The sequence below is a fragment of the Lemur catta genome, chromosome 14, assembly GCF_020740605.2.
Source record: "Lemur catta isolate mLemCat1 chromosome 14, mLemCat1.pri, whole genome shotgun sequence".
Taxonomy (NCBI): Eukaryota; Metazoa; Chordata; class Mammalia; order Primates; family Lemuridae; genus Lemur; species Lemur catta.
This window is the reverse complement of record NC_059141.1, coordinates 29937304-29964683: the sequence shown is the minus strand read 5'-3', so window position 1 is coordinate 29964683 and position 27380 is coordinate 29937304. Positions and strand designations below refer to the sequence as shown.

General features: G+C 38.9%; 2 protein-coding genes across 4 annotated transcripts in view; one reads left to right on the top strand and one right to left on the bottom strand.

The window, feature by feature from the left end:
• Window positions 1–6459: 6459 nt before the first annotated feature.
• FGFBP3 (fibroblast growth factor binding protein 3) lies at window positions 6460–7242 on the bottom strand. The gene has a single exon (XM_045567815.1). It carries the CDS (start codon window positions 7216–7218, stop codon window positions 6460–6462), a length of 759 nt encoding a protein of 252 aa, XP_045423771.1. The 5' UTR covers window positions 7219–7242.
• Window positions 7243–20051: 12809 nt separating this feature from the next.
• Window positions 20052–27380, top strand: part of BTAF1 (B-TFIID TATA-box binding protein associated factor 1) — an 85572-nt gene continuing 78243 nt past the window's right edge. The window contains exon 1 of one of the 3 annotated variants that reach the window (XM_045567812.1): window positions 20052–20373. In XM_045567812.1, the coding sequence (XP_045423768.1) occupies window positions 20360–20373 (14 nt within the window). In that variant the 5' untranslated portion in view covers window positions 20052–20359. The remainder of the gene's footprint in view (window positions 20374–27380) is intronic. The other 2 variants (XM_045567813.1, XM_045567814.1) reach the window with 2 other exon arrangements.

The window sequence follows — 27380 nt, the reverse complement described above, 5'->3', positions numbered from 1 at the left end:
CGGTACTTTATTGCAATCACGTTCAAGTTTACATATTAATCTACGGGAAATTGACATTTTAAAGATGTTTAGGCTTCTTATCTAATGATAATAATAATAATAAATCCATATGTAAGTCTGCTTTCTTAGAAGTATTCTATGTTCTTCATAAGGCTCTTACATATTTCTTGAGTTTATTCTTAAGTATTTTACCTTGTGTTGCTATTATTCATGGTATCTCTCGTTGTATTTGCTAACTGCTTGCTGTCAGTATATGATGAACACTCAGTAACTTTAATATGGCTAAAGTAGGCTTCTTGCTTTAAAACGGAGAGGACTTTGGCCTGCCTTTATGGCTGCTTTTAAAATGTGAAACAGGGAAAAGTTTGAATGTGGTGAGCCAGAGGTCACGGGAGGGACAAAACTTGGGGTAAGTTCATCAAAGCCCTGCAGCTGTAAGCATTAGGCAGGAACTAAGGAAAATTGTTCTTTGAAGTTGTAAGAAAGCCATGGAGCTGAGAGGTCGGCTGTGGTCCCCTAGTCACCAAGACCACATATGAACTCCTGAACAGAAACATTTTTATCTCCTTTCAAGTCCTCTACATTGAAGGAGGCCTCCAAACTCTCTGTGCTTCCACACGGGGAAATGAGTACTGTATATTGCTCTCATCATCAGATAATTCTCTCTTCCCCAACTACATATTTGTTGATTGTTTCTTTTTATGCTATTCCCAGCTGAGATGGAGAGTTACTCGTCACCATTTTGCGTAAGTGCATTTTAAGACTGCAAGTTCCCTTTAGATGGCTGCATTGGTATAGTAAAGGAAACGGGGGCCCTAATGATATGTTTATTGCATGTTTACAACGTGCCAGGCATGGTGCTTTACATGAGCATCTCATTTAATCCTCCCAACAATCCTATAGGGAAAGTACTATTATCATCCTCCCTATTTTACAAATGAGAAAACTGAGGCTCAGAGAGATGAAGTGAATTGTCCAAAGTCACACAGCTGCTTAATGGTAATCCCATTGATTTGAACCCATGCCCATGGATTTGGTCTCCATCGTCTATGATCTCAGTAGCTTTTAGCTGTAATACATTTTTATGATAGTGGGAGAAAAAACACCCAAATTATGCCTCAGCCAAACCAAAACATTAGTCATTTTCTAAGCTTTTGTGGCAGCCGTGGGAGCACACTGCTTCAATGTCCCTTTGAGTGATCACCTGCTGTGAGGAGTGCAGTTAGCTGAGCATGTCCAGCAGGACACTTTCAGAATCTACCACACTGTCACCAAAAGCACGTTCTCTTTGGGCCACTGCCAGGTGCCTGCAGGAGAGCTATGACCAGGCCATTTCTGTCCAGTGTGGGGCTCCATCAACAAGCAATCTCTGTGCTGGGGTCCCCACCGGAATGACTGAGAGTTTCTCAGAGCTGCACAGAGCTAAGGCTCTTCCTACCCAATCCTCCTCCTCCTCCTCACCCTGGACCTGACTCAGAGGTTCTTCCCACTGACCCCTGCACCGTCCCCTTCCCCCCTTACTGTCATTTCCCCCCAATACATCTTGCATCTGAGTCTTAGAGGACCCACTGTGATATACCTTTCCTCAAAGATATTATTATCTTTGTGACTCTACTATGGATACTTTTCAAAGTTTCTGTATTCCTTCTGGCCCTCAAGTAGGGTATAATGCTACAGTATGACCACAACTGAGCAGCAATGAAACTGGTTGCAGGTGTCGTACTCACACTATGGGCGATGAACATGACCTCTGGTCCAGTCCTCAATCAATCAGTCAAGCCTTACATATTCAGTTGTAAAATGTTCATTTGTCAGTTGGGCTGCACTCTTAATATATTTTTCACTTACTACTCCTGTTCCCTTCCCTGGACAGGAGACAAGAATACTGTTCCATATGTCTGTATTTCTGTAAATCCTGAGTACCTTGCATTCTGCTGTACACAGACTGGGCCTTTATTACAGTTTTTCATTGAGCCTAAGGCTTTATCAATTGTAATACATGCCATTTTTAATAGAACACTAAGAAAAAGAATGCTGCCAATTAAAAAATGACATGCCATTTATTATAAGATGATTTCAGATGTGAATGTGAGAAAAAATGTGTGCCAGATAGTCTCTGTGTGCCCTTCAGATCCACTGTCCACACTTCATCATCTCTGCTCTGAGCCCAGAAGGCTGACCACTAAGCACTGCATCCACCAGGTGTCCTGCCTCTGGCTTCTGATAGGGTTCAGTCCATAGAAGGTGGAAACAGAAGGTCAAAGGGTCCCTTCCTATAGGCCAAGATTTGATAATGGTTATGTTGATGTACCTAAGACTATAGTTTCTATTGAGCAACATTTTCCCTACAGTTCCGGGTCTCTCCCCCCGCCACCCCCCCCACTCCCCCCCCCACCCCCCCGCTTTGTGTGTCTCTCTGCATTCTGGAAACCACTCTTCCCCTTGCCCTTTTGGGCTTACGGCTGGTAATAGCTTCCCCCTGTTGCTAGTCCCGGGTGGGCCATCACTCCCTATTAGTCCCTGAATTAGTTTCCAAGGGCTGCCATAACAAAGTACCACAATCAGCATGGCTTACACCAACAGAAATTTATTCTGTCGCAGTTCTGGAAGCTAGAAGTCTGAAATCAAGGTGCCAGCAAGACCATGCTCATTCTGAATGGAGACTCTAGGAAAGGCTTCTTCCCAGCCTTTTCCACTTTCTGGTGGTTGCTAGCAATTCCTGATATTTCTTGGCTTGTAGATACGTAATTCCAGTATCTTCCTCCTTCTTCACTTGGTCTTCTGCCTTCTGTGTCTGTATCTCTTCTCCTCTTCTTATAAGGATATCAGTCACAACAGATTAGGGGCTCACCCTCCTCTAGTATGACCTCCTCTCAACTAATTACATCTGCAAAAGACTCTATTTCAACATAACATCACATTTTGAGGTTCTGGGAAGGATCTTTGGGGGACTATTCAACCCAGTACGTTTCCCTTATTCCACACTTTTGTAAATAGCTTCTTCATTAAACTCTCCAATTACCCCTTCTGAGTGTGAAGTGTGTTTCCTGTGGGACTCTGATGATACAATGTAAATTTTAGAATCAATAAATATAGTATTTATTTTTGACTAATAGAAACTGCACTAGAATCTTGTAGTAGTTAAGGTAAATGGTATCTCAGAATGCAGGAGCATAAATAAGAAATACAGTTGATTATCATTATTTGACATAGTTATGTTCTATAACATCAGTGTGAACACTGAACGAGCAAATATTATTACTATAGGATTAGGTTCTTACAAGCCTCTGGTCACATTTTCATCAGCTGAGCAATACATAATTTGTTTTATGTGTATTTCTTTTAAAGGCACCTTATTTACTATATATTGTTGATTCATTGACACTGAACTCCTGGCCAATGGCACTGTAACTCATGCTGGAAGGAAGCTTATCAATATATATATTTTCTCTTTAAGGCACATCACAGCCTTCTTGCACTTAGGAAAACAAGATAGCACTTCGGCACTGTGCTTGGGGAACATTTTAAACTGCAAAATTACTTACAAAGAGCACAAAAATGCAAACAATGTAGCACTAAATGTACCATGAAAAGGAGACATTACAGGTCAAAAATGGTCAAGTAGCGGTTTCATATGGTTCAATCTAATATAAACAAACTGTAATTTATTTAACCAGCTTCCCATTGGTTGAACTTGTTTGTTTCTTATCTTTTGTCAATAAGAACAATGATGCTATTGATATCTTTGTGTGGGTTTCTGTGTGCACTTGTACTAATTTAATATACCTTCAGGATAAACTCCTCCAAGTAGTTTCATTTCTAATACCTTTTTCGGATGACACCTGCATTTTTCCAGCCTTTTTGGAGAAAGTGTACATGGGTTTATATCTTTAGGGAGTAGTCTCCAAGTATTCTGAGCTTCCTTTCCTTGGCCAAGATAAATTTTTTATTTTTATTTCTAAAGTAGTTACTACTTCCAACAAGATGAATTTTATTTAATAGTCAATTAATGGTCGATCTATTTAATGATTTAGTTTAACACTCAGAATGTGACTTCATACAGAGAGTAGAATTGTGGGTATCAGAAGCTGGGAAGTGTATGTGGGAGGAGGGATGGGGAGAGAGGTTGGTTAATGGAAACAAAACTATAGCTAGATAAGAATGAGTTCTGGTGTTCTGCAGCCCTGTGGGGTGAACATGGTTACCTATAATTTATTGTATATTTTCAAAAAGCTAGAAGGGAGAATTTTGAATGTTCACAACACAAAGAAATGATAAATGTTTGAGGTGATGGATATGCTAATTACCCTAAATTGATCATTATAAATTGTATACATGTATTGAAATATTACTCTGTATCCCCTAAATATGTATAATTATTACATGTCAACTAAAAATAAAAGGAAAAAATAAAAAATTTATACTTAAAAAAATTATGTCTTATTAATACAGAAACAGGACATGACATTGTTATATATTAGAAAATAACTCCAGCCTGGGAGACAGAGCAAGACTCTGTCTCTAATTAAAAAAAAGAAAAGAAAAGAAAAGAATGGCAAAAAAAAAAAAGAGAGAGAATAAAAAAGTATTCCCACCATTCAGTAAATAGCAGTGCTAAGGCTAGTATTTATCCTTTCAGAACGTTATTTGTATTTTTCTTCTTTCCCAAAATGAGAGTACATGATGCATACTATTACCTGCTTTTTCCCAACGATTTCCAATTTTCCATTTCAACACATTTCATCTCATCTAATAATAAACCATATATATTTCCAAAAATAAAAAAGAATGTAACTTCATAAATCTGAAACTATGTTCAATCTGAATGTTTTGACAGTTGTGTGAATACAAGAATGCACAGAACAGTTATAAAATATTTTACATTTCCTGGAGGCAGGTCAAAGGGGAAAAGTCAGGAGACATCAGTATTTGTAAGATTGTTGCATTTACCACTATTTTAAAAGGGATAGGGGCAAGAACAGAAAGTCAGCAAAAAGGTAAAAACTTTACACCTGGGGGTGGCTTAAATGTCTAGTGGGCTCAGCACAGTAATGTAAACTAATAAAGCTGACTGATAAGATGTGTAGGAACAATGAAGAACTCTTTAGAAAACATGGCTAATTGAAAGGGAGGCAGCCAATTGTCAGGCAATTGTTGCCAAGTGGGAAGGTGGACCCAGTGTTGCCAGATCTGATTTTTCAAGAGAACCAGAAATCTGGATTTTTTATAACAAATAATCTGATTTTTAAATACTGATGACTAATCCTAATTGGAAGGAAGGAAGAGGGGGAGGCAGAGAAAGAGGAAAAAATAGAGAATCCTATGCAGGCCAAACAGAACAATGATAGGGCCCAGGAGCTGCCAGTTTGTGACTCTTGTCTTATGTCGATGACTTAGTTCCTGTCTTTTTCCAGCAATTCAAGATTTAAGAACATAATTCAAGGTGTACTTGGAAGTAGATCAAATGCAGGCAGAATTTCCATTGCCTTGCCAGTTCTTTAAAGCCAGCCATACAGTTTTTATTGAGCACCTAACATACGAAAAGTCTATTATTACATCACATTAAAAATGAAATACATTAACAATTAATTACATGAAATAGGGAGATACAACTTCCATAATGGTCAAAATGACTCCGAAATACATGTTACATTTTAGCTGTTTTTAAAAATCTGATCAAATATAGAGAATTGTTTTTTAAAAATCTACTGGCACACTCGACTTCTACAATTCACTTCCAAATTTAGAAGGTTAATGGAAAAGTTTCAGAACACTAGGCATCACTCTGTTAAAATGTAGCACTTGTAAAAGAATTGAAATGCAACCATCCTGAAAATTTTTCCCTCGAGCCAGTTTTGATCTGTGAGGCTTCTACTCCCATAGAGGTCATGGATGACAACAGGTGGCACCCAAGTTCATGCCAATTCAGAGAGGGGAAAAAAAAAAAAGTCTGCAATCTTGTCAGCTGGTTAGGTGAAAAGACACTGAACAATTCAACCTGGTTTAGGTTATCAATTCCTCATGATTACATTTTAATATAAATGTGTTAAACAATATACATTGTATCCTGCTCCCCACACGAGATTCACATCACTTTAGTCACTCTATTTCCCCCTTATTCTCAGCCTCTCTCTGTATTCATTTTTCTCCCCAGTCTCCAGTTTCTGCACATTTAAGGTACAGCTATTTGTTTCCATTTTTTCTTCTGCTCTTTAGCAGAGTTGAGACTCTTCAAAATTTTCAACTTCTCTGCTGTCCCAGAGAGTCTCCATACCCCTTACACCCTCATACCAAACCCACATCCCCAACCCCGCTCCCGCCCCATTCTAGAACCTGGACTCCTCCCCATTCTCTAACCCGGTATCCCTGGGTCCAAGATGCCCTTGGCGTCCCCTCCCCTGCTGCGCTGATTACCCCTTCCCCACACCTTCCCCCTCATCCCTCCCCAGGCCCGCAGCCTCAGCCGTTCCAGAAATTGACAAAGAAGTTGCAGAGGGAGTGCCACTTCTCCGCGCAGTAGGTCTCCGTGAGCTCCGCGTTCTCGTCCAGCCCGTCCGGGTAGGGCCCCGTCCCCATGGGTCGCTCCTCGTGGGGGTGCGAGGCCGCCTTCCTCTTGCCCCCTTTCGTCTTCCTCTCAGAGGGCTTTCCTTTGGGCCGCGCGCTCGGGACCGGGCCGCCCGCGTGCTCCCGGGGCCGCCCCCGGCTCCTGGCGCGGGACTTGGGCTCTCCGGGAAAGCCCGCGGCGGTGGGGTGGGCAGGCGGGGACGCGCGCGACACTAGGCGCAGCTCAGCGCCGTGGCCCTTCTTGCCGGCGCACAGGCGGGCCTGGAGCGGCGAGGGGTCTTGGCACGGCCGCCGCTTCTTGCGCAGCCCGCCCAGCACCTGCTTCCAGTAGCGCGAGCTGCGAGCGGCGTAGGCGGCGCAGCGCTCCGGCTCCCCGCGGTAGGCGCACTGCTGGCGCGCCCCGTCCGGGCCCCGGCAGCTCAGCGCCAGCTCGCTGCCCGCCGCCGCCCCTGGGGCGGGCAGCAGGAGCTGCCAGCTGCACGCGTGCTGCTCTGGGCTGTTGAAGCGACCCGAGGAGCCGCCTGCGGGGCCGGGGACCCGCTCCGCCGCGGTGCCAGCCGCCCCCTTGTCCCTCCGGGCGGCCGCGAGGAGGCAGCTGCCCAGGAGCGGCACCAGCAGCAGCGAGAGCGACATTCGCGGCCTCGGAGGACTCATGGCCCGTGGTGTCCGTGCTCCGCTCTTCGCTCCCCTGGGCCCTTCAGTAGATGCAGGACCAGGCGAGGAGCATCCCCAGGACCTGCGGACAGAGGCAGAGACGCTACGCGTGAGCCAGGCGCAGCCCTTCGCCCAGACGCCTGCAGCTGAGAACGCGAGGGGATCCTCCGAAGAGCTTTCCTGGGGGAAAATGCTTACTGTGAATAATCACTTTGAAACCATTTGCGCATTGGGATTTTCTTCCTCTTGCAAATGCGATAGATGAACGATGCACGATAATTACCACCTCTCCCCACTCCTTCGCCTCCTGCCTTCTTCACCCTGCACTGAGCATTCCTCGGAAAATGCACTTTTACCGCACTTTGAACTTACCGAGTTCTGGGAGAGGTGTCGGGAGCCTTATTAGGATAGAGAGAATGACCGCCTGAAGGATAAGCTGTTGTAGCCGGCTCTCTGTGAATGAATGTGTTATCAATGGGACAGAAGGGGCCTCCCCCTCTACGCCCCTCCCAGACCTCTCTCGAACTGGGAGATTTCCCACCACCACGTCCCCCTCACTCACTCCCCCCAGATGTGTGAGAGAAGTGGCCCTGTAACATGAAATATATGCCTTGTATTTTGCCCCCAATGTTTAAAATAAGCATGCAAATTTAAACAAATCATTCTTGTTTCTTTTTACATACTTAATTATCTGAAAAATAAAAGAAACAGAGATCTAAGTTTTAAGAGTTAAACAAAATAAAAAGAAACATCAATATTCTAAACTTACACGATTACATATTTTCATTCTTTCTATTTTTCATATCATTCTGAGTCCTATATTGTTATTCATCATTTCCAATAGTCTTTCTTATCCTAATAACTTAATCTTAACGCTAATAATTGTTACTACTAATAAAATATAATATCCTTGTTTATTAACATACCATAATCTCCAGAAGTTCACCCAGGGGTGGGCATTTGGGTTTTTGATTATTTTTAGGTATTGTAAATCAGTTATAAATATATGTCTTGCAAAAATTAGAAGTTTAAAAAATTATTTGCATTATAGTAGTTGAAAGGTAAAATTACCAATTCAAATGGTGTAACAGTTAAGAATTAATGTATTCTTGGATCTTGAAAATTTTATCTTTAAGTAAAGCTATTTTTTTAAACATCAGGATGTTCCACGATCTTTTTAAAAAATGTTCTCAGTAATAAATGTGATTTTTTTTATTTCAAGAGTTATACTTCTGACTATAATTATTTTATGCAAGTAAATATTTTCCTAAAATACTTCCCCAAGATGTCAAGACATCTCATTATACTTCCTAATATCTTCTTGCAGATAATATTTTCTATTACTGAACTCCTATTGGCATTGTATTGGAACAATTATAATTTGATTACTAGTATAACAACCAAAATAGATTAGAAGAATGTATTTAAATATAGATAGCACATATGAAATATATAGTGATGTATATTGACCTAAAAAAGGAAGTTTTTACCACTCTGGTGAATTGGTAAAATCAGAGAAATTTAATGATTTGCCCAAGGTCACACATCATTTAGTGATAAAGCCACAAGCTATCTGATTTTCAATGATCAATGATTTTTACATTTTGGCTTTGTATTTCACTACTGCTACTTTCTAAGTTATTTATGTCTTAATTACACCAACTTGATTTATAATAAAAAAACCAATTTGTACCTATGAAATTAAATTATTAGCATAGTTTTCATAAATAAGAATAGCTAATTAATACATTCCACAGATGGAAACCCTCTCTTTCCCAGAAAACCATATTTGTACATGTGAAGCACTGATGAGGAGGCATAGACATTTTTTTTCTTGGTCTGTTGCTCTGGTATTACTTGTTAAACTACTGAACCAAATTGGCACTGTTTTTCAGCTAAATAATGACATCTTGTGGCATAACACACTAATTACAATGAAAAAGTTTATTACTTGAACAGTTATAATTATTGAGAGATATTCCAGAGACCATGTTTCACTCTCAGAAATATTGTTCCCAGAGTAACCAAGTAAGGGCACACAGATGAGCTATGCCATGTCAGAAAAGTGGAGTTACTTTTTTAAAATTGTGGTAAAAGATACATAACATAAAATTTATCATTTTAACTATTTTTAGGTGTATGGTTTAATGGCATTAAGTACATTCACACTGTTGTGCAACCATCATCGCTATTTCCAGAACTATTTTCATCTTCCAAAACTTAAACTCTAGGCCAGGCGAGGTGGCTCACGCCTGTAATCCTAGCACTCTGGGAGGCCATGGTGGGAGGATTGCTTGAGCTCAGGAGTTCCAGACCAGCCTGAGCAAGAGCAAGACCCCATCTCTATTTAAAAAAAAAGAAAAGAAAAAAACAAAACTGAAACTCTATGCCCATTAAACAATTCCCCTTTCCTCCCTTCCCCATCCCCTGGCAATCATCATTCTACTTTCTGTCTCTATGAATTTGACTACTCTAGGTACCCCATATAAATGTAATTTGTCCTTTTGTGATTGGCTTATTTCACTTAGCATAATGTTTTCAAGGTTCATCTATGTTGTACCATGTGTCTGAATTTCTTTCCTTTTAAGGCTGAATAATACTCCATTGTGTATACATACCACATCTTGTTTATCCATTCATTCATTGATAGACACATGTTGTTTCCATCTTTTGGGTATTATGAATATAAGCACTGGTATATAAATATCTGTTCTAATTCCTGCTTTCAATTCTTTTGGGAATATACCCAGAAATGGAATTACTGGATCACATGGTAATTCTGTTTTTAACTTTTTGAGGAACTGCCATGCTATTTTCCTTACTGGCTGCATCATTTTACATTCCTACCAACAGTGCACAGGATTCCAATTTCTCCACATCCTCGTCAACACTTGTTATTTTTTGTTTTTATTATAATAGCCATCCTACAGGTGTGAAGTGGTATCTCATTATGGTAGTCTTTGCATTTCTGTAATTATTAGTGATGTTGAGCTTCTTTCCATGTAGTTATTGGCCATTTGTATATCTTCTTTGGAGAAATGTGTATTCAAGTCCTTTGCCCACTTTTTTTTAAGAGCCAGGGTCATGCTATGTTGCCCAAGCTGAACTTGAACTCCTGGGCTCAAATGATCCTCTCACCCCAACCTCTGGAGTAGCTGGGACTACAAGCATTGGACCACCACTCCTGACTCCTTTCTCCATTTTTAATTTGGTTGTTTGTGCTATTGTCAGTAAGTGGTAGGAATTCTTTATATAATATATTCTGAATATTAACCTCTTATCAGATATATGATTTACAAATATTTTCTCCCATTCCATGGGTTGCCTTTTCACCGTGTTCATAGTGTCCTGCGATGCACAAAAGTGTTTACCTTTGATGTAGTGCAAGGGAAGTTACTTTTTAAGATATCATGATGTGAGATGTGTAAGAAAACATAAAATATATATCTTAATAGTGATTTTTTAAAAAATAATCTTGTTTGCATCAGCGATCCAACTTACCTGTTTGGATTCCTATCATATATTATCTAATAATTTATACTTTTTTGATGATTTTACTGATTGTCTTCTTGGTCCTGTCCTACGAGCCTCACAAAGGAAAAATATTACCATAAGGAATAGTCTTTGTAGCACCTCCTTTCCTTCTTCCCCTCAGATAAGGTGAGCTGCAGCACCAGACCCAACAATCTTCTTTACTAGATGGGGAGAGGAGTTTCCTGTCTCTCAGTTTCTTAAGACTACATAATTCTTCCTGCATCTAAAATTAGCTTTCTTACCATGGATGGGATTAAGATTTTAAAAATAAATAAATAAACTTTTAAAATTATCTTTCCATTTTCCAAATTATCTTTCAAATTTTCTCTGTTTCATATGTACTAGCCTAATCTCCCAAACTATATTGTTAAGCTTTATAGACAAGGATCATTTTTTAGATCTCTTTTGTACCTAATACAGTGCTCAAGGCAAAAGGTTGATTGCTTGAACCCTCATACATTGCTGATAGGAGTATAAAATGATACAAGCATTTTGGAAAACCTACATTTTCTATAAAGTTAAATACACATCTACTCTATGATTCTACTCCTAGGTATTTACCCAAAGTAAATAAAAATATATGACCACAAAAACACATGTATGGGAATGTTTATAGCACTTTATTCATAATAGTCCCAAACTGGAAACAACTCAATTATTCATCTGCAAGTGAATGAATAAACAAATTGTGACACAATGTTTATCATGCAGCAATAAAAAGGAATGAATTACTGTAACATACTACAACATGGATTAATCTCAAAACCATAACGTTAAGCAAATGAAGCGAGACACAAAAGAGCCCATATGGTATGATTACGTCTATATGAAGTTCTAGAACAAACAAAATTAAACCACGGTGGGGAAAAAAGTCAGAACAGGACTACCTCTGTGGGATTAGTGGGGAGTTATATTGATCAGGAAGGGATGCAAAGAAACTTTCTGGGATTATCGCAATATTCTATAACTTGGTAGGGGTTTGGGTTACATTTAAGATTTGTGTATTTTAGTATATGTAAATTTTAGTTTACAAAACCCTCTAAACAATTATTAAACTCAAGTTAATAATATCCATGCTGAAGTGTTTAGGAGTGAAGTGTACTGATTTTAGCAACTTACTTTGAAATGTATAAAAACTAATATGGATAATATAAATTAGAAGGAAATGAGTAATAGTTATGTGATAAGGCAAACATAGTAAAATATTAATCATAGAATCTAAGTGGTAGGTACATGGATGTTCACTGTATAGTTTTTTCAACTCTTCTGTATTTTAGAAAAATTTCATAATAAATGTTGGAAAAAAATAGAAAATAACAAAAATGCACATAAAAATTATATTCCTATCACTCAGAATTAGCATACATTAACAGATTGTCATATTTGTGTTCTATATTTTAAAGAAAAAAAATAACTCTTCCATTTCCATTACTCGTTTCAAATCCTATTTCCATCTTTACCTAACCACTCTCACCCAGGGGTAACCAGTGTGTTATAAGTTTGGGGTGAATTCTTTCAATCCACTTGTAAAAATTTTCTACTTTTTATGCACATATATGTAAAGCTCATTCAAGTATAGTCATTGCAGCTGTATGGATATTAAAATTGGAAAAACCTAAATATCAACTAGTACAGAAATGGATAAATTATGGATTTTCATATAATTGAATAAATCTTGGAAACATAACGTTAACTAACTAGCTGAGTAACAAACAAATGAAATGATATTCTATTGTTTATGGATACACATATATATAGCGAAACAATAACATGGACAGGAAGTATACATACAAACTTCATAACAACAGTTATTTGGGGAAAGATAGGGAGGGGAATGGGATTGGAAAGGAGTGAAAGATGGCTTCAATTACACTTTAATTTCTTTAAAATTTATCTGAAGCAAATACACTAAACTTTTTTTTTTTTTTTTTTTTTTGAGACAGAGTCTTACTCTGTTGCCCGGGCTAGAGTGCCATGGTGTCAGCCTAGCTCACAGCAACCTCAAACTCCTGGGCTCAAGCAATCCTTCTGCCTCAGCCTCCCAAGTAGCTGGGACTACAGGCATGCGCCACCATGCCCGGCTAATTTTTTATATATATATTTTTAGTTGTCCAGCTAATTTCTTTCTATTTTTTTAGTAGAGATGGGGTGTTGCTCTTGCTCAGGCTGGTCTCGAACTCCTGACCTCAAGCAATCCTCCCGCCTCAGCCTCCTAGAGTGCTAGGATTACAGGCATGAGCCACCTCACCCGGCCTAAAAAAATTTTTAAGTAAATTTCATTGTGTATATTTAACATATACAACATGATGTTATGAATATAAACAGATAGTACAAAGGTTACTATATTGAAGCAAAATAACATATTCATCATCTAATATACTTACCTATTTTTTTTCTTTTTGTGGCAAAAGAAGCTAAAATATACTCATTTAGCTTAAATCCCAAATACAGCATGATATTATCACCTATAGTACAGTCTTCATGTTGTACATTAGATCTCTAGACTTGTTCATCTACATATTTGCTATCCTCTGACCTACTTCTTCCCATTTTCTCCCCAACCCACTGTGCCCTGATAACCAGTATTTTATTCTCTATCTCTGTATATTTGACTTTTTAAAGATTCTGCATATAAGTGAGAATGTGTAATGTTTTTCTTTCCATGTCTGGCTTATTTCACTTAGCATAATGTCCTTCAAGCTCATCCATGTTGTGACAAATGGAAAGATCTCATTCTTTTTGGTGGGATGAATATTTTTTGCTTTCATCATTGATTTGTAGTTTTCAGTATACAGACCTTTCACTCCTTGGTTAAATTTATTCCTAAGTATTTTATTTTATTTTTTAAGCTATCATAAATGGGATTGTTTTCTTGATTTCTTTTTCTGTCAAGTTGTTATTTGTGTATAAAAACGCTACTGATTTTTAATGTTGATTTTGTATTCTGAAACTTCACTGAATTCATTTATTATAATAGTTCTAACAGTTTTGTGGGGTTTTTTTGTGGAATCTTTGGTGTTTGTACATATAGGATTATGTCATCTGCAAATACAGATAATTTTACTTTTTCCTTCCTAATTTGGATGCTTTTTATTCTTTTTCTCGTGTGATTCCTCCTGCTAGTACTTCTAATACTATGTTGAATAGAAGTGGTGAGAGTGGGCATCCTTCCCTTGTACCGGATCTTAGTGGAAAAGCTTTCAGTTATTCCTGATTGATTATAATGTTAACTGTGGGTTTTTCATAAATGATCTTTATTATGTTGAAGAACTTTCCTTCTACACCTAAACTGTTGAGAGTTTTTATCAAGAAAGGATGTTGGATATTGTTGAACACTTTTCTGACATCAACTGAGATGGTCATGTGGTTTTTATCTTTCATTCTGTTAATGTAAAGTATCACATTGATTGTTTTGCATATGTTAAACAGGCCTTACATGCCAAGGATAAATCCCACTTGGTCATGATGTATAATCTTTTTAATGTACTGTTGGATTTGGTTTGCTAGTATTTTATTGAGGATTTTTGCATCAATATTCATCAGAGAGATTGGTCTGCAATTTTCTTTCTTTCTTTTTTTTGAGACAGAGTCTCACTCTGTCGCCCAGGCTAGAGTGCAGTGACATCATCATAGCTCACAGCAACCTCAACTCCTAAGCTCGAGTGATCCTTCTGCCTCAGCCTCCCAAGTAGCTGGGACTACAGGCATGAGCCACACACCTGGCTAATTTTTCTATTTTTAGTAGAGATGAGGTCTCCACTAAAGATGGGGTCTCGCTCTTGCTCAGGCTCAAGCCATCCTCCCACCTCTGCCCCTAGAGTGCTAGGATTAGTCCCTTATGATCCTTTGAATTTTTGAGGCATTTGTTGTAATTTCTTCCCTTTCATTTTCTATTTTGAGTCTTCTCCCCTCTTTTCTTAGACTAGCTAACAGTTTGTCAATTATGTTTATTTTTTCAAAAAGCTGACTCAGTTTTATTGATTTTTTTCCATGGTTTTTCTGTCCTCTACGTTTTGTTTCTGTTCTGATTTTTATTGTTTCCTCCCTTCTGCTAATTTTGGGTTTAGTTTATTCTTCGTTTTCTAGTTCCTTGAGGCATAATGTTAGACTATTTATTTGGGATCTTCCTTCTTTTTTAATGTAGGCATTCACTGCTTTAAACTTCCCTCTTAAAACTGCTTTGCTGCGTGCGTCCCAGAGATTTTGGTATGTTGTGTTTCCATTGTTGTTTGCCTCAGGATATTTTTTAATTTCCCTTTTTATTTCCTCTTAGTTGTTCAGGAGCATGTTGTTCAATTTCCACATATTTGTGTATTTTTCAAGATTTCTCCTGTTATTGATTTCTAGGTTCACACCACTGTGGTCTGAAACAATAGTACATGTAACTTCAATCTTCTTAAGATTTAATTGTCTTACATTTTTTAAGACTAATTTCATGGCCAAACATATGGTCTATCATGGAGAATGTTCCTTGTGAAGGAGAAAAAAATGTTTGTCCTACTGCTGTTAGATGGAAAGTTCTGCATATGTCTGTTAGATCCATTTGGTCAAAAGTGCAATTCAATTCCAGTATTTCCTGTTAATTTTCTATCCAGTGCCAGGGGTGGGGAACCCATGACCTTAAGGTGAAATGTGGCTTTCTAGGTCCTTAAGTGTGGCCTTTTGACTGAATCCAAATTTTACAGTCACTTCTTCCAAACTTTACAGAGTGGCTTTTGTAGGGGAGACTTTCACATGCAGATGGGCCTGGGGGTGCTGTCTGGGCGGAATGCAGTGGTTCTGATTCTATGTGGGCACAGTGATGTAGGCTCTATGCAGTTTCTACAGTTGTGATCAATGTCAGCAATGACTGGGTGGCTCAGTGGTGTAGGCTGTAGGAGTTTGTGGTAGTGACAGTGGCTATGTAGGTTGTCAGAGCAATGGTTTTAGGGATCCTTCTGTTCTTGTGTTCCCCACAGTAAGGAGTCTAAGCTGAGGGGATCTCTCTTGGTGTGAGCCTCTCATGACCCACAGGTAGCCACAGCAGCACTGGGATAAAGGGCACAGGCGTTTGGAATAGCTGTGGAGCCAGGTTCCTGGGCTCAGGATTTGTGAAACTACTGTAGCTCCTGGAACTTGGGGCAGAGGTTCACTTTCCATGGCCTGAGTAGATGCATTTCTCCCACTAAGATGGGGTCTGTTGCTCTGAGGCACACCCCAGAATCTTGGGGCCCAGAGGGGTGGGATATAGTTATGGTTCTGACCCTGGTGGGTAGCGCACAGCACTGGCATGGCTCTGGGGAACAAGGGCTTTCAGAGGCTGAGGCCCTGGGGAGCAGGGCACAGCTGCAATTTAGGACCCAGAAGAATATGATAAAATATTAACTTTTAAATATTATTCTGCCTCTTGCTTTTTTTTTTTAATACAGCAAAAGTCCCCTGCATCTTGCTTTTTAAACTCCACTATGGTTTTGAATTTTCTCCTTATTGACATATGTAGATCTAGTTTATTTTACTGATCTAGTATCATTTTACTGATGTTGGGATTCCATTATATGGCTATATTACATTTAATTTATCCATTACTCTATGGACAAAAATTTAGATTATTTCCAGATTCTCTAGATGATAAACAGTGCTGTAGTGCACACCCTTGTAGAGATCTTCTTAGGCATCATCTTTTACGTCCCTAGAGCAGTGGTCTTTAAACTGGGGCATATGCACACCTGGGGATTCCCAAAAACTTTTCAAGAAATGTATAGGCCTAAACTATTTTTTAAAATCAATTTCTAGATACTCAACCTCCACGTGCATGCTTTCCTTTGTATGTTTCTCTCATCCATAGAACTGAATATGCATCTATGGTTGGGGTACTATGCTGGTTCTCATTTTCCACCTCCTTTCACAATTGCTCTTCTATCACTTGACTACAGAAAGGTATAGTTCTCATCCATACCAAATCTTATCTGAGATTTTATAAATAACATTTAATATATATGCATTTTATATTGTTTTAATTTTTTATATTTAACCTGTTAACCTATTTAAAATTTACCTTTGTATTTAGCATGAGGTGACAGTGTAATTGTAGGTCCAAATATTTTGATGTAAATAATTTAACTGGATAATCTATACTTTTTAGTCATACCAAAGACCCTTTGATCATATGAGAAGTATAGTTAGTGCAAGTATCATTCCACTATCTTTCCAGAATCCCTCGTAGTTTTGTGGACATGTGACATAGTTCTGGCCAATGAGATGTAAATACAAGGCTTCTAAGAATTGATGGGAAGATTTTTGCTTTCTTGAGGCAGATGCTACCTCTTCCTCCTTCCTTTTCCTTCTCCCTGCATTTGAGATGCCAGAGGTGACGCAGCCATTTTTCTAGCTCTCCCAGTGGAGCCTTGTTTCTCAGGGGAAGCTGACTCCATTCTCATCTTCCTAGTGGTTTAAGGATACTTTCATCTCCATTACCAATGGTTGGTTTAGTTAGGGGTGTGACCTAATTCTGCTCACTTTAAGAAGTTTGCTATCAGCTTCTGGGAAAGTTCTTCCCAGCTCTTAAAAGAGACACATGGAAAGCCAGTCATCTTTCCCCTTCCTTTGGATGTTTTCCTTTTGCAATCTACAAGTTTTATAGTTTAGTGGGTTTATCTATTTTTTTCCTCAATGGTAAATATTTTTATTTACCATTTATCTAGGAGGCCGAGGAGGGAGGATTGCTTGAGGGCAGGAGTTCGAGACCAGCCTGAGCAAGAGCAACACCCCTCCCTACTAAAAATAGAAAGAAATTATCTGGACAGCTAAAAATATATGTAGAAAAAAATTAGCCGGGCATGGTGGCACATGCCTGTAGTCCCAGCTACTCGGGAGGCTAAGGCAGAAGGATTGCTTAAGCCTAGGAGTTTGAGGTTGTTGTGAGCTAGGCTGACGCCACAGCACTCTAGCCCGGTCAATAGAGCGAGACTCTGTCTCAAAAAATAAATAAATAAATAAATAAAAATGAAAAATAAATAAAGAAATTCTTTTTTACCCTGAGGTCAAAATATTCTTCAAAATATTCTTCAATACAGTCTCCTAATAGGTTTAGAGTTCTGTGTTTCATTTTTAGATCTTTAATCCATCTGAGATTTATTTTGGCACATGCTATGAACTACGGATTTCTTCCATATGGCATGCCAATTGTCCAACATTGTTTCACCACTGGTTTTTTGTTTGTTTGTTTGTTTGTTTGTTTGTTTTCAGAGACTGGGTCTTGCTCTGTTGCCCAGGCTAGAGTGCAGTGGTGTGATCATAGATTACAGCATCTTCAAACTCCTGGGCCCAAGAGATCCTTCTGCCTCAGCCTCCTGAGTAGCGGGGACTACAGGCATGCACCACCACGTCCAGCTAATTTTTCTCATTTTTTGTAGAGATGAGGTCTTGCTATGTTGCCCAGGCTGGTCTCAAACTTCTGACCTCAAGTGATCCTCCTGCCTTGGCCTCCCAAAGTGCTGGGATTACAGGTGTGAGCCACTATGCCCAGCCTAAGAGTAATATTTTAAAAATGGAACTCAGATCATTTTACTAACTTGCTTAAAACCCTCCTATGACTTTTGACTGCACATGGAGTGAAATCCAAATTCCTTACTGTGACCCCTTTCTACCTCCTATCTCATCTCTCAACACAGCAGACTTCTCCTAGGCCTTTCTATTAGGTATACCCCTTACCTGGAAGGCTTCCCAGATCTTTACACAGCTAGCTACCTCTTGTCATTTAGGCCTCAGCTTAAGCTCTTCCTCAGGTTTTCCCTGATTTATCCAGTTGAAAGGTTTCTAATTACTCTCTCAACTTGTTTTATATAGTACATAAATATATTTCCATGTTTATCTGTTTATTCTATTTTTCCTTTCGTTAGAATATAAATTCAACCAGAGAGGATACATGGTCTGTTTTGGTCTTTTCTAAAGCCCCAATCTTTCACATGGTAGGTGCTTAATTTTGGCTGAATAAGTGAATGTTGTACACAATCGGTGATTAGCACCTGTTTGTTAGTTCAAATTGTGGGAGATAAATTGAGGAGGCAGGTGGAAGGAGACTAATGTGAAAATGTGCAGGTATCTTGAACATCAGCTTAGTCAGATTTTAATAGTTCCTAGCAGAGAGTCTGACACAGGTAGCAAATAAATATTTGTTGAATGACTAGACAACAATAAATACTATTACTAGCTTGGATCTTGGGCAAATTACTTAATTTTTCTGAGCTTAGTTTCCTCACTTATGAAGTGACGATTAAAACTTACTTTACAGGGTTGGTCTACGAATTATACGATCATATAATGCATGTCGTGTGCCCAGCACATAGCAGGCACTTAAGTTAGTTTCTTTCTCCTTACATATGTATATTACTATGTGGCTTACAAAGTTCTTAAAAGCTTTTCTAGGTACATGACCTCATTTTATTTCCACAACCTTCTATAATACTTCTCATTAGCCTTATTTTACAGATGACAAACAGGCTCAAGGATTAAGACATAGTCTCTTAAGGTAATGAGAAGCCAATAGACATGTTTTATAAGCGGTGGCATGACCTGATAGAAGCTGTGTTTTTTTGAAGATTAATCTGCTGGTGGCCTTGATTACAAACTGGGCTGAATTGAAAATTGGAAAAACATTATTTTGACTACTAGCATAAATACCAAGTTAACGTGATAAGGGCCTGTACTAGGTCACATCAGAGTGTTTAAATGCCTAATGAACTTAAACTACTGAAATAGCCAGATAAGCAGGGGGAAAAAAATTCAAAAATGGGAGTTTTCAACTCTGGTTGAATGAGAAAAATGATGGTACAAATAACATAAACAATTAAGAAATCAAACTAGACAAAATTGTTGGCATAAGACTTTCCCTTCAATACCTATATGTAATTTCTGGCAAATAAAAACAAACATCTGAGCCTTCTTCAAGGCTGTTGCAGATTCTTCTCGATCTCACTCCTCCCATTGGTTTCACCACCTGGACAAGAGCATCCTCAAGTCCTGATCTTGCTTTCTCTGGAAGCAGTCTGGTGAGCAGGCGATAGGGATGGTATGGAGTTAGAAACCAAGGTTTTCACCTTCCAGCACTTTGGTTAAATCGTCTTTTTCCTTCTCTGGAGAATAAGGGGATCCTTACTTCGCCTTCCTCCCTAGTTTTAAAACTAGAGATCCTTTCCAGATCAGCACAAAGAGCTTTTATATAGGCGTTCGCCTGCCCGCCCAAGATGCTCTCGCTCCTTCGGCTCGCCCGCGGAGCCGTGCCCCTCGCGGTGCGCTGACGTCACTTCCGGCGCGCTGACGCTCAGTTCGGCGTGCCGACGCCTGCGTCAGCAAAGAGCGGGGCTGGGGGTACCCGGTTTGAAGTCGTGCGGGTCGGAGGACTGCCGCCTCCGCTACAGCCTCGGACCCCTGCTTCCCGGCCGCGGCGGGGACGAGCTCGGGTAGGCGGCAAGGCAGATGCCCGAGGGCCCGCGCCGGGACGCCCCGCGCCGCACCGGCCGCTCCCCTCTGTTCCGCGGCCTGGTCCTGCGCCGCTGTGCTCCCTGGAAACTAGCGCCTCAGCGGCGCGGCGCGTAGCTCGCGGGGAGCTCCGGACCGCAGGCGCCCGGCCATGGCGGTCTCCAGGTGGGTCTCGCTCCTGACGAGCGAAGGGAAAGGCGACTCAGGCGAGGCACGGTCTCCTCTCAGCGCCCCCACTCCTAGAGAGGAGCGGTTCTCATTGTCACTGGGCTCCGGCGCCTTCTTCCCTAGACTTCGGAGTTCACCCTTCGGTCGGAGGAGGTTCGGGGCTCGGGTTACTCCTAGTAAATCGGTTCAAGAAATTTTTTTTTTCCTTGTTAAATAGACCCTTTGACACGTTAGAGCTAGTTTTTCTTTTTCCTCACCATGTTTCTCTTCTTGGTTTCTCTTCCCTCTTTCAGTTTTAGGAGAGTAGGTCTCTTGTCTTTCTCAGTGTTCTGAGGCTGATCTCCAACCTCCATTTCATGGGAAAACTTGGTAGTAACTGTCGAACGAGGGGAAATTGAATTACTAGTATCTAAGATGTTAAATTTCTTATTTACGTTTTTAGGGGTATGTTCTTTCCCGAGGTACTTTTTTTTACATTAAGGCTAATTTCTCCTATTGTTTACCAGTATTAGTAGTAAACATTTCATCGTTAGCGTTATAATCTTAAACAGATTATGAAAGATATAGCACACATTTTAAATTATTGCCTGTCAACAGAAAAGTCTGGGAAAACTGTAGAAAAATGAAGATTATTTGCATAGCTGTAGGAGGAAAGTTCTCTTTTCCTCCAGTATGATAGAATGGTTGAAAAACTTGTGAGCAGTTTGATTTCGGTGGCCTTATGTGCATGCAAGTAAGGGATAGTTTCTCTGTGATGGTCATCAGAAGGATTCACCAAGTTTTTTAGAGTTGATGAGATAACTTTTAATGAGAATTAGATTCTTCTACCACATAGACTGAAGGAATAAATGATAAAAATAAGTAGTTTTCATTCATTTTAGTTAATGGAACATATTCCTTGAGCACTTTATGTGCTCAAGTTTTATCTGTTTTGCGAGGGAAAGGATAACCCATCCCTCACAGACTCCCTAGATAACTGATGAAATAGTGTGTGGGAGAAGCTCATGGGAGTTGGGTGAAGGGAGTTGCTAGGTACCTGTAGTATGGGGTATGTAATTTTTATTTCACAGGTTAATTAATCCATCCAGTGTGAGGAAAATCTTACTTCTTTATAAAACCGTCTTAAGAGAATACAAGTAATATTTTCAATTTTTGCAAATACAGAAAGGCATATCTTCTAATTTGTTACTTGTATAACAATACATAAGTATATGCATTATAAATACATTGATACATAAACTTAATATCAGATTTATCAGGCAATACAATTTTAGGGGGATGAGTACTTCCTTTCTTAGAGCAGACTATATTTTCACAGTATTGGACGTAGCCTTATAGAGACAAAAGTGTTTAAAAAGAACCTAGTCTGACTTGGCCAACACTAATCTATTCACAGACATTTAGGACACTTAATATTTCTGAATAAATGAGAGGGTTTTGAAGGCTACTACTGCCTTTTTTTCTGGATATTGTGTTTCAAAGGGTAGGGATGATTTTTCTGTAGATTTTTTTCTTATTCACTTTGCCAACATTCTACTTTTTAAAAAAAGCCCATCATGTTTGTATGAAAGAGCTATCTTTATGCTCAGTTTAATAATAAGTTCAAAAAAATAATTTTTGATACAGCTTGTGTGTTTTGGGGGTCCTGTCAGTTCTTGACTTTTTCATATGTGGATTCACTTTGCATGGCAAACTTTAGTTTCAGGCTGACCTTCTCCATGCACTGAGCACATTTCTGTGCTAACTGAACTTCCTTTCTCTCCTGTTGGTGTATGCATGTGAAATACAGATTCATTTTAATACTATTTTATGTAAAATAGGTGGAAGATAGTAAAAGAGATAAAAATTATACGCCAGAATCAAATCTACAATATTTTTTGCACTGTTTACATCAATGTGCATAACTGAGGAGAACATGTGTAATATTTTTAGGACCTCATAAACATTTCCAACAGAAGAGAAATAGTAAATTGGTACTGTCATTCCCTCAGTTGTCAGGTCAAGAAGTTTGAAAATATTCCTTCACTTCTCTGTCCCTCTCTCTGCCCCCATCCAGCCAGTTACCAGATCTAATCCTGTCTGTTCTACTTTTCTTATTTTTCTCCAGCCAATCATTTTCTACACCAGTTACCACAATCCTACTTCATGCCAGTGTCGTCTATAGTCCAAGACACCTGCAATAGCAGCCTCTCTCCTTTTCCTGCCTCCCATGGTTCTCATTCCAATTTATTCTTCACTTCAGCTATATTATTTGCTAACATGCAAATTTGAACATGGTCATTTTTCTGCTTAAAACCCTCAAGTTGTTTACTATTGCCTTAGGATAAAGTCCAAATTCCCAAACATATCTTACCAGATTCTTTGTGGTCTGGTTCCTGCTTCACCTTTTTAGCTTCATCTGTGTTAAGTTCTGTGCACCTCCACTTTCCTCTGCCTGTCCCCTTAACCCCCTTTCTCCCCAGAATCCATGTTCTCACTTCCCACCGTTTATCTCTGGAACATTTCTTTCCCCATCTCAAGTCTGTCTAATTCCAACTTAGTTTTTTGATCTAAGCCTGTATGTCACTTTGTTCAGGAAGTCTTCTCTGGTTTTACTTTATCCGAGCTGTTTGTACCAATATGTACTCCTGTCAGTCATAATATTTATCATACTTTGTAATTGATTAACTGTTCCCACCCATGTTGGAGTAACATAAACTTTGTGAGAGAAGTGAATGTGTCTTTGATCTTTCTGTCCCCAGGAGAATACCTGGCTCCTTCCTAGCAGGTGCTTAATACATTTTTTAAATTGAATAAGTGAGTGATTTTGCTTTTTGCTTTAATATCTCTCATGATTTTATCATAACTTATGAATAGTTAGAATATTCCATAATTTAGAATATTTCCAGTGTTTTCCAGTGAGTGCTTTTGAGTTTAACTACAGTTTTTACCTCAGGAAGAAAAACTTTCACTATCACTTTGAATATTGATCAGGATTATAATTTTTTAAATAATCATCAGAATAATTTATAATACAGTAAATTCTGTAATAGCATGGCCTTTTGTAATGCAAAGTGGATATAATGTATTTTGTGTGAGCCAATTTTGTAGACCTTGTCTTAAGAAGGCTTGGTTTTACTGTACTTTTAATTGTAAGAATGTGGCAAATTATGAAATAGATGGCCAACTCTTGATCTGTGGGTGAGTTAAATCTTAAAAAAAATAACATTGTGACTCTCTAAAATTGCAAATACAATCATAGCATTTGAAGTTCTCCATAAAAGGCCGTGAAGTATCAGTGAAAAATGTATGACTCCTTTAGTCCCTTAATAAAAAACACAGCATACAAATGTAGGAGTAGAGAACAATGTTGCCCTTAAGATGTGGATGCTGGAAAATCAGCTAAGCTCACTCACTAGCTACTTGACTTGCTGCCACAAAACCAACCTCAGCAAAAAAACAAATTAGTATATGTTACAGGCTTTCAGTGTGGTTTGCAAACAAGTTGTCATAATTGTTACATCTTTCAATATCATTGTTTTGCTCTGTGAAATGTTCTCGAGTTATCATCTTAGTTGGGGTTGGGCCACCAACAGTAAAGGCAGCCCTAGAGGGATTGCTAAGACTTATTTGTTGATGGTGAATCTGTAACTGTGTGGGGTACGATCACTTAGTATAGATTTTTGAAAGCTTGTTTTTGATACGTTTCCCACAGTTGATTGAATTGACTGTTGTACATTGGCTAGCCAATGCAAACATAGTTTTCCCTTGATTATACTGAGAAAGTTTCAAAAATAGAATTTTTCTCAGTGTTCCATGCTCTAAAAGTCATGCCTAAAATGTCTAGGTAGTATTTACGATTTGACTGTTTTAGAGGTGTACCTAAGGTCTCTGACTTATAGCTCTGCATTTGAAAATAATACAGTTGGTCAGAAAGGATGGGGTGGGAGGGGGGAACTAGAACATATCTTCTTATGAAAGAAACAAATTGCTACATATGAGCAGAACTTTGCTCAGTTTTATTAATTCCCTCTCTGAAGTGCTGATATTTCAGAGAAACATTGTTTCAACAGGCCTATTCTACCAAATAAAAGGAAATTTCTTAATGTGGGGGATGTTCAGTGGATCCTTCCTATGAACTGGGAAAAAGCTAATGTAGAAAAAACTACTTTAATTACCTATAGAGGACAACACAGATTTGCTAGTCCTATGTCTCTCCTATTGTTAATTCCAGTCCGTTATAAGATTTATAGGAGGGAGTATTGTAAATTATAATTTATCAAGTATTTTATACTTTAAAAAAGTTAAGAGAGAAGCCAGAAGTAAAGGAGGCATAGAAGTGTTTGTGTTTCAATCCCTATAGTAAATTCCTCAGTTTCTTGGTTTATTTCTCCAAGTACTTAGGTGGAATTTTTTAAAATTTTGTTTTTGTTTTTAATTATGGTAACACATGCTTAAGGTAAAATTCACTTTAACCATTTAAAAATGTGTGAGGTTTAAACATTTTAAAATGTATTTTATATGCAGTTTTAAAACCACAGATATTTCTGCTAAAGACCCTAGAACAATATGCTTTATCTTTACAATAAAAAGTCATGTAAGAAGCTATAGGTTGTTGGATCTGGGATGGAGGGTAGAGAAAAATGTCCTGAAGGCAATGCCACAGCTTGGTTATACTTTTCACCATTCATCATTCATTTAACCAGTATTTACTGAATGCTTTCTATGTTCTAGGTGCTAGAGATACAGCAGAGAACAAAAATGGGATCTTCATTCTCAAGTTTTTGTTTTGGGGAGAATGTAACTTAACTAGCATGCACCTGGCCTTGACCTGGCTTTGGTGTGGTTTCACATCTTCATATTGATTGGTTTTTTTTTTTTTTTTGAGATAGAGTCTCGCTCTGTTGCCTGGGCTAGAGTGCCGTGGCATCAGCCTAGCTCACAGCAACCTCAAACTCCTGGGCTTAAGCAATCCTTCTGCCTCAGCCTCCCAAGTAGCTGGAACAATAGGCATGTGCCACAATGCCTGGCTAATTTATATATATATATATATATATTTTTTTTTTTTTAGCTGTCCAAATCATTTCTTTCTATTTTTAGTAGAGAAGGGGTCTCGCTCTTGCTCAGGCTGGTCTCAAACTCCTGACCTCAAGCGATCGTCCCGCCTCTGCCTCCCAGAGTGCTAGGATTACAGGCGTGAGCCACCGCACCCGGCCCATATTGATTCTTAATGTTCTGTGTGATATCTTTGTATTTAAAAGAACAGAACAATAACATAGTTTCAAATTATCCACAATATGAACTAGAAGGTATACGTTTTACAACACTAATTTACAGAATTTGTTGGGTTGGAGGTTATTTCTTTTGACTTTTTCTTAATGATAACAATGTGGGATTTAGTACACCCCAAATATTTATTCTCTTTTCTTATTTCCTAAGTAACACAAAATTAAAAATTCCAGCTAGTTTCTTATTTTCAGTTTTGCTGTACTTTGACTACATGTGAAAATGCATAACAAAATGGACAATCTTGAGTGATCATGCTTTTTTAGTTAGGGCCACAAAACCATCCTTGTGAGATATTCTATCAGTTGACCTTTCCCAGTTTTTCAGAGATTAAATTTATTCTGAAAACAGTGAGATTTTTTTTGCAAATGGCTCAGAGTGGAATTGCAACATGTACTTGTTTGTTGACTGTGAAGTAGTAATCTAGAACATGTTTCACAGTTCAAAATGCATGAGATTTTTTCTGTTTATTTTTATAGCTTTATTATTATGAATTATCCATAATGCAAACATCTGGAGAGGAGTGAGGTTAGATTGTAGCTGCCAGAATAACCTCTACAAACTTCCATGTACTCTTTCCTTTTTCTAGGCAGTCAGCAGTTGTCTGAAATCACAGGTTGTATTAGGTTGGTGCAAAAGTAATTGCAGTTTTAGTATTGTTGAAATTTGCTGTTTGATACTGGAATATATTCTTAAATGTGGTTATGTTATACATCATTTTAATGCACATTTTTCGCTTTATTTCTAACATCATTTCCATAGTCTAAAATAAATATAAAATAAACAGCAAGGAGTAAGTCATTAGCAAAAAAACATAAAGTGAAAAATGCATATTATTTGAGTTCATAATGGGTCATAAAGCAGCGGAGGCAACATCAGCAACGCATTTGGCCCAGGTACTGCTGATGAGCATACAGTGGTCATTCAATAAGTTTTGCAAAAAGAGTTGACAATGTCCAATTGAGAGCAGTCATCAAAGCTGATCCTCTTACAACTACATGAGAAGTTGCCAAAGAACTCACTGTTAACCATTCTGTTGTTCGGTATGTGAAGCAAATTGGAAAGGTGAGAAAGCTCGATAAGTGGGTCCCTTAAGAGCTGACCAAAAATCAAAAAAATTATTGTTTTATTTATTTATTTATTTTTTTTTTGAGACAGAGATTCACTCTTGCTCAGGCTAGAGTGCTGTGGCATCAGCCTAGCTCACAGCAACCTCAAACTCCTGGGCTCAAGCGATCCTCCTGCCTCAGCCTCCCGAGTAGCTGAGACTACAGGCATGCGCCACCATGCCCAGCTAATTTTTTATATATATATATTTTTTAACTAAAAATAGCTAAAAATTAGTCCAGCTAATTTCTTTCTATTTTTTTAGTAGAGATGGGGTCTTGCTCTTGCTCAGGCTGGTCTCAAACTCCTGAGCTCAAACGAACCACCCGCATCGGCCTCCCAGAATGCTAGGATTACAGGTGTGAGCCACCATGCCTGGCCAAATTGTCATTTTAAAGTGTCCTCTTCTTGTATGCAACAACAAACCATTTCTCACTCAGATTGTGACATGTGACCAAAAGTGGATTTTGCATGGTAACAGCCGACAACCAGCTCAGTGGTTGGACCAAGAAGAAGCTCCAAAGCACTTCCCAAAGCCAAACTTGCACCAACAAAGGTCATGGTCACTGTTTGGTGGTCTGCTGCTGGTCTGATCCACTACAGCTTTCTGAATCCTAGTGAAACCATTACAT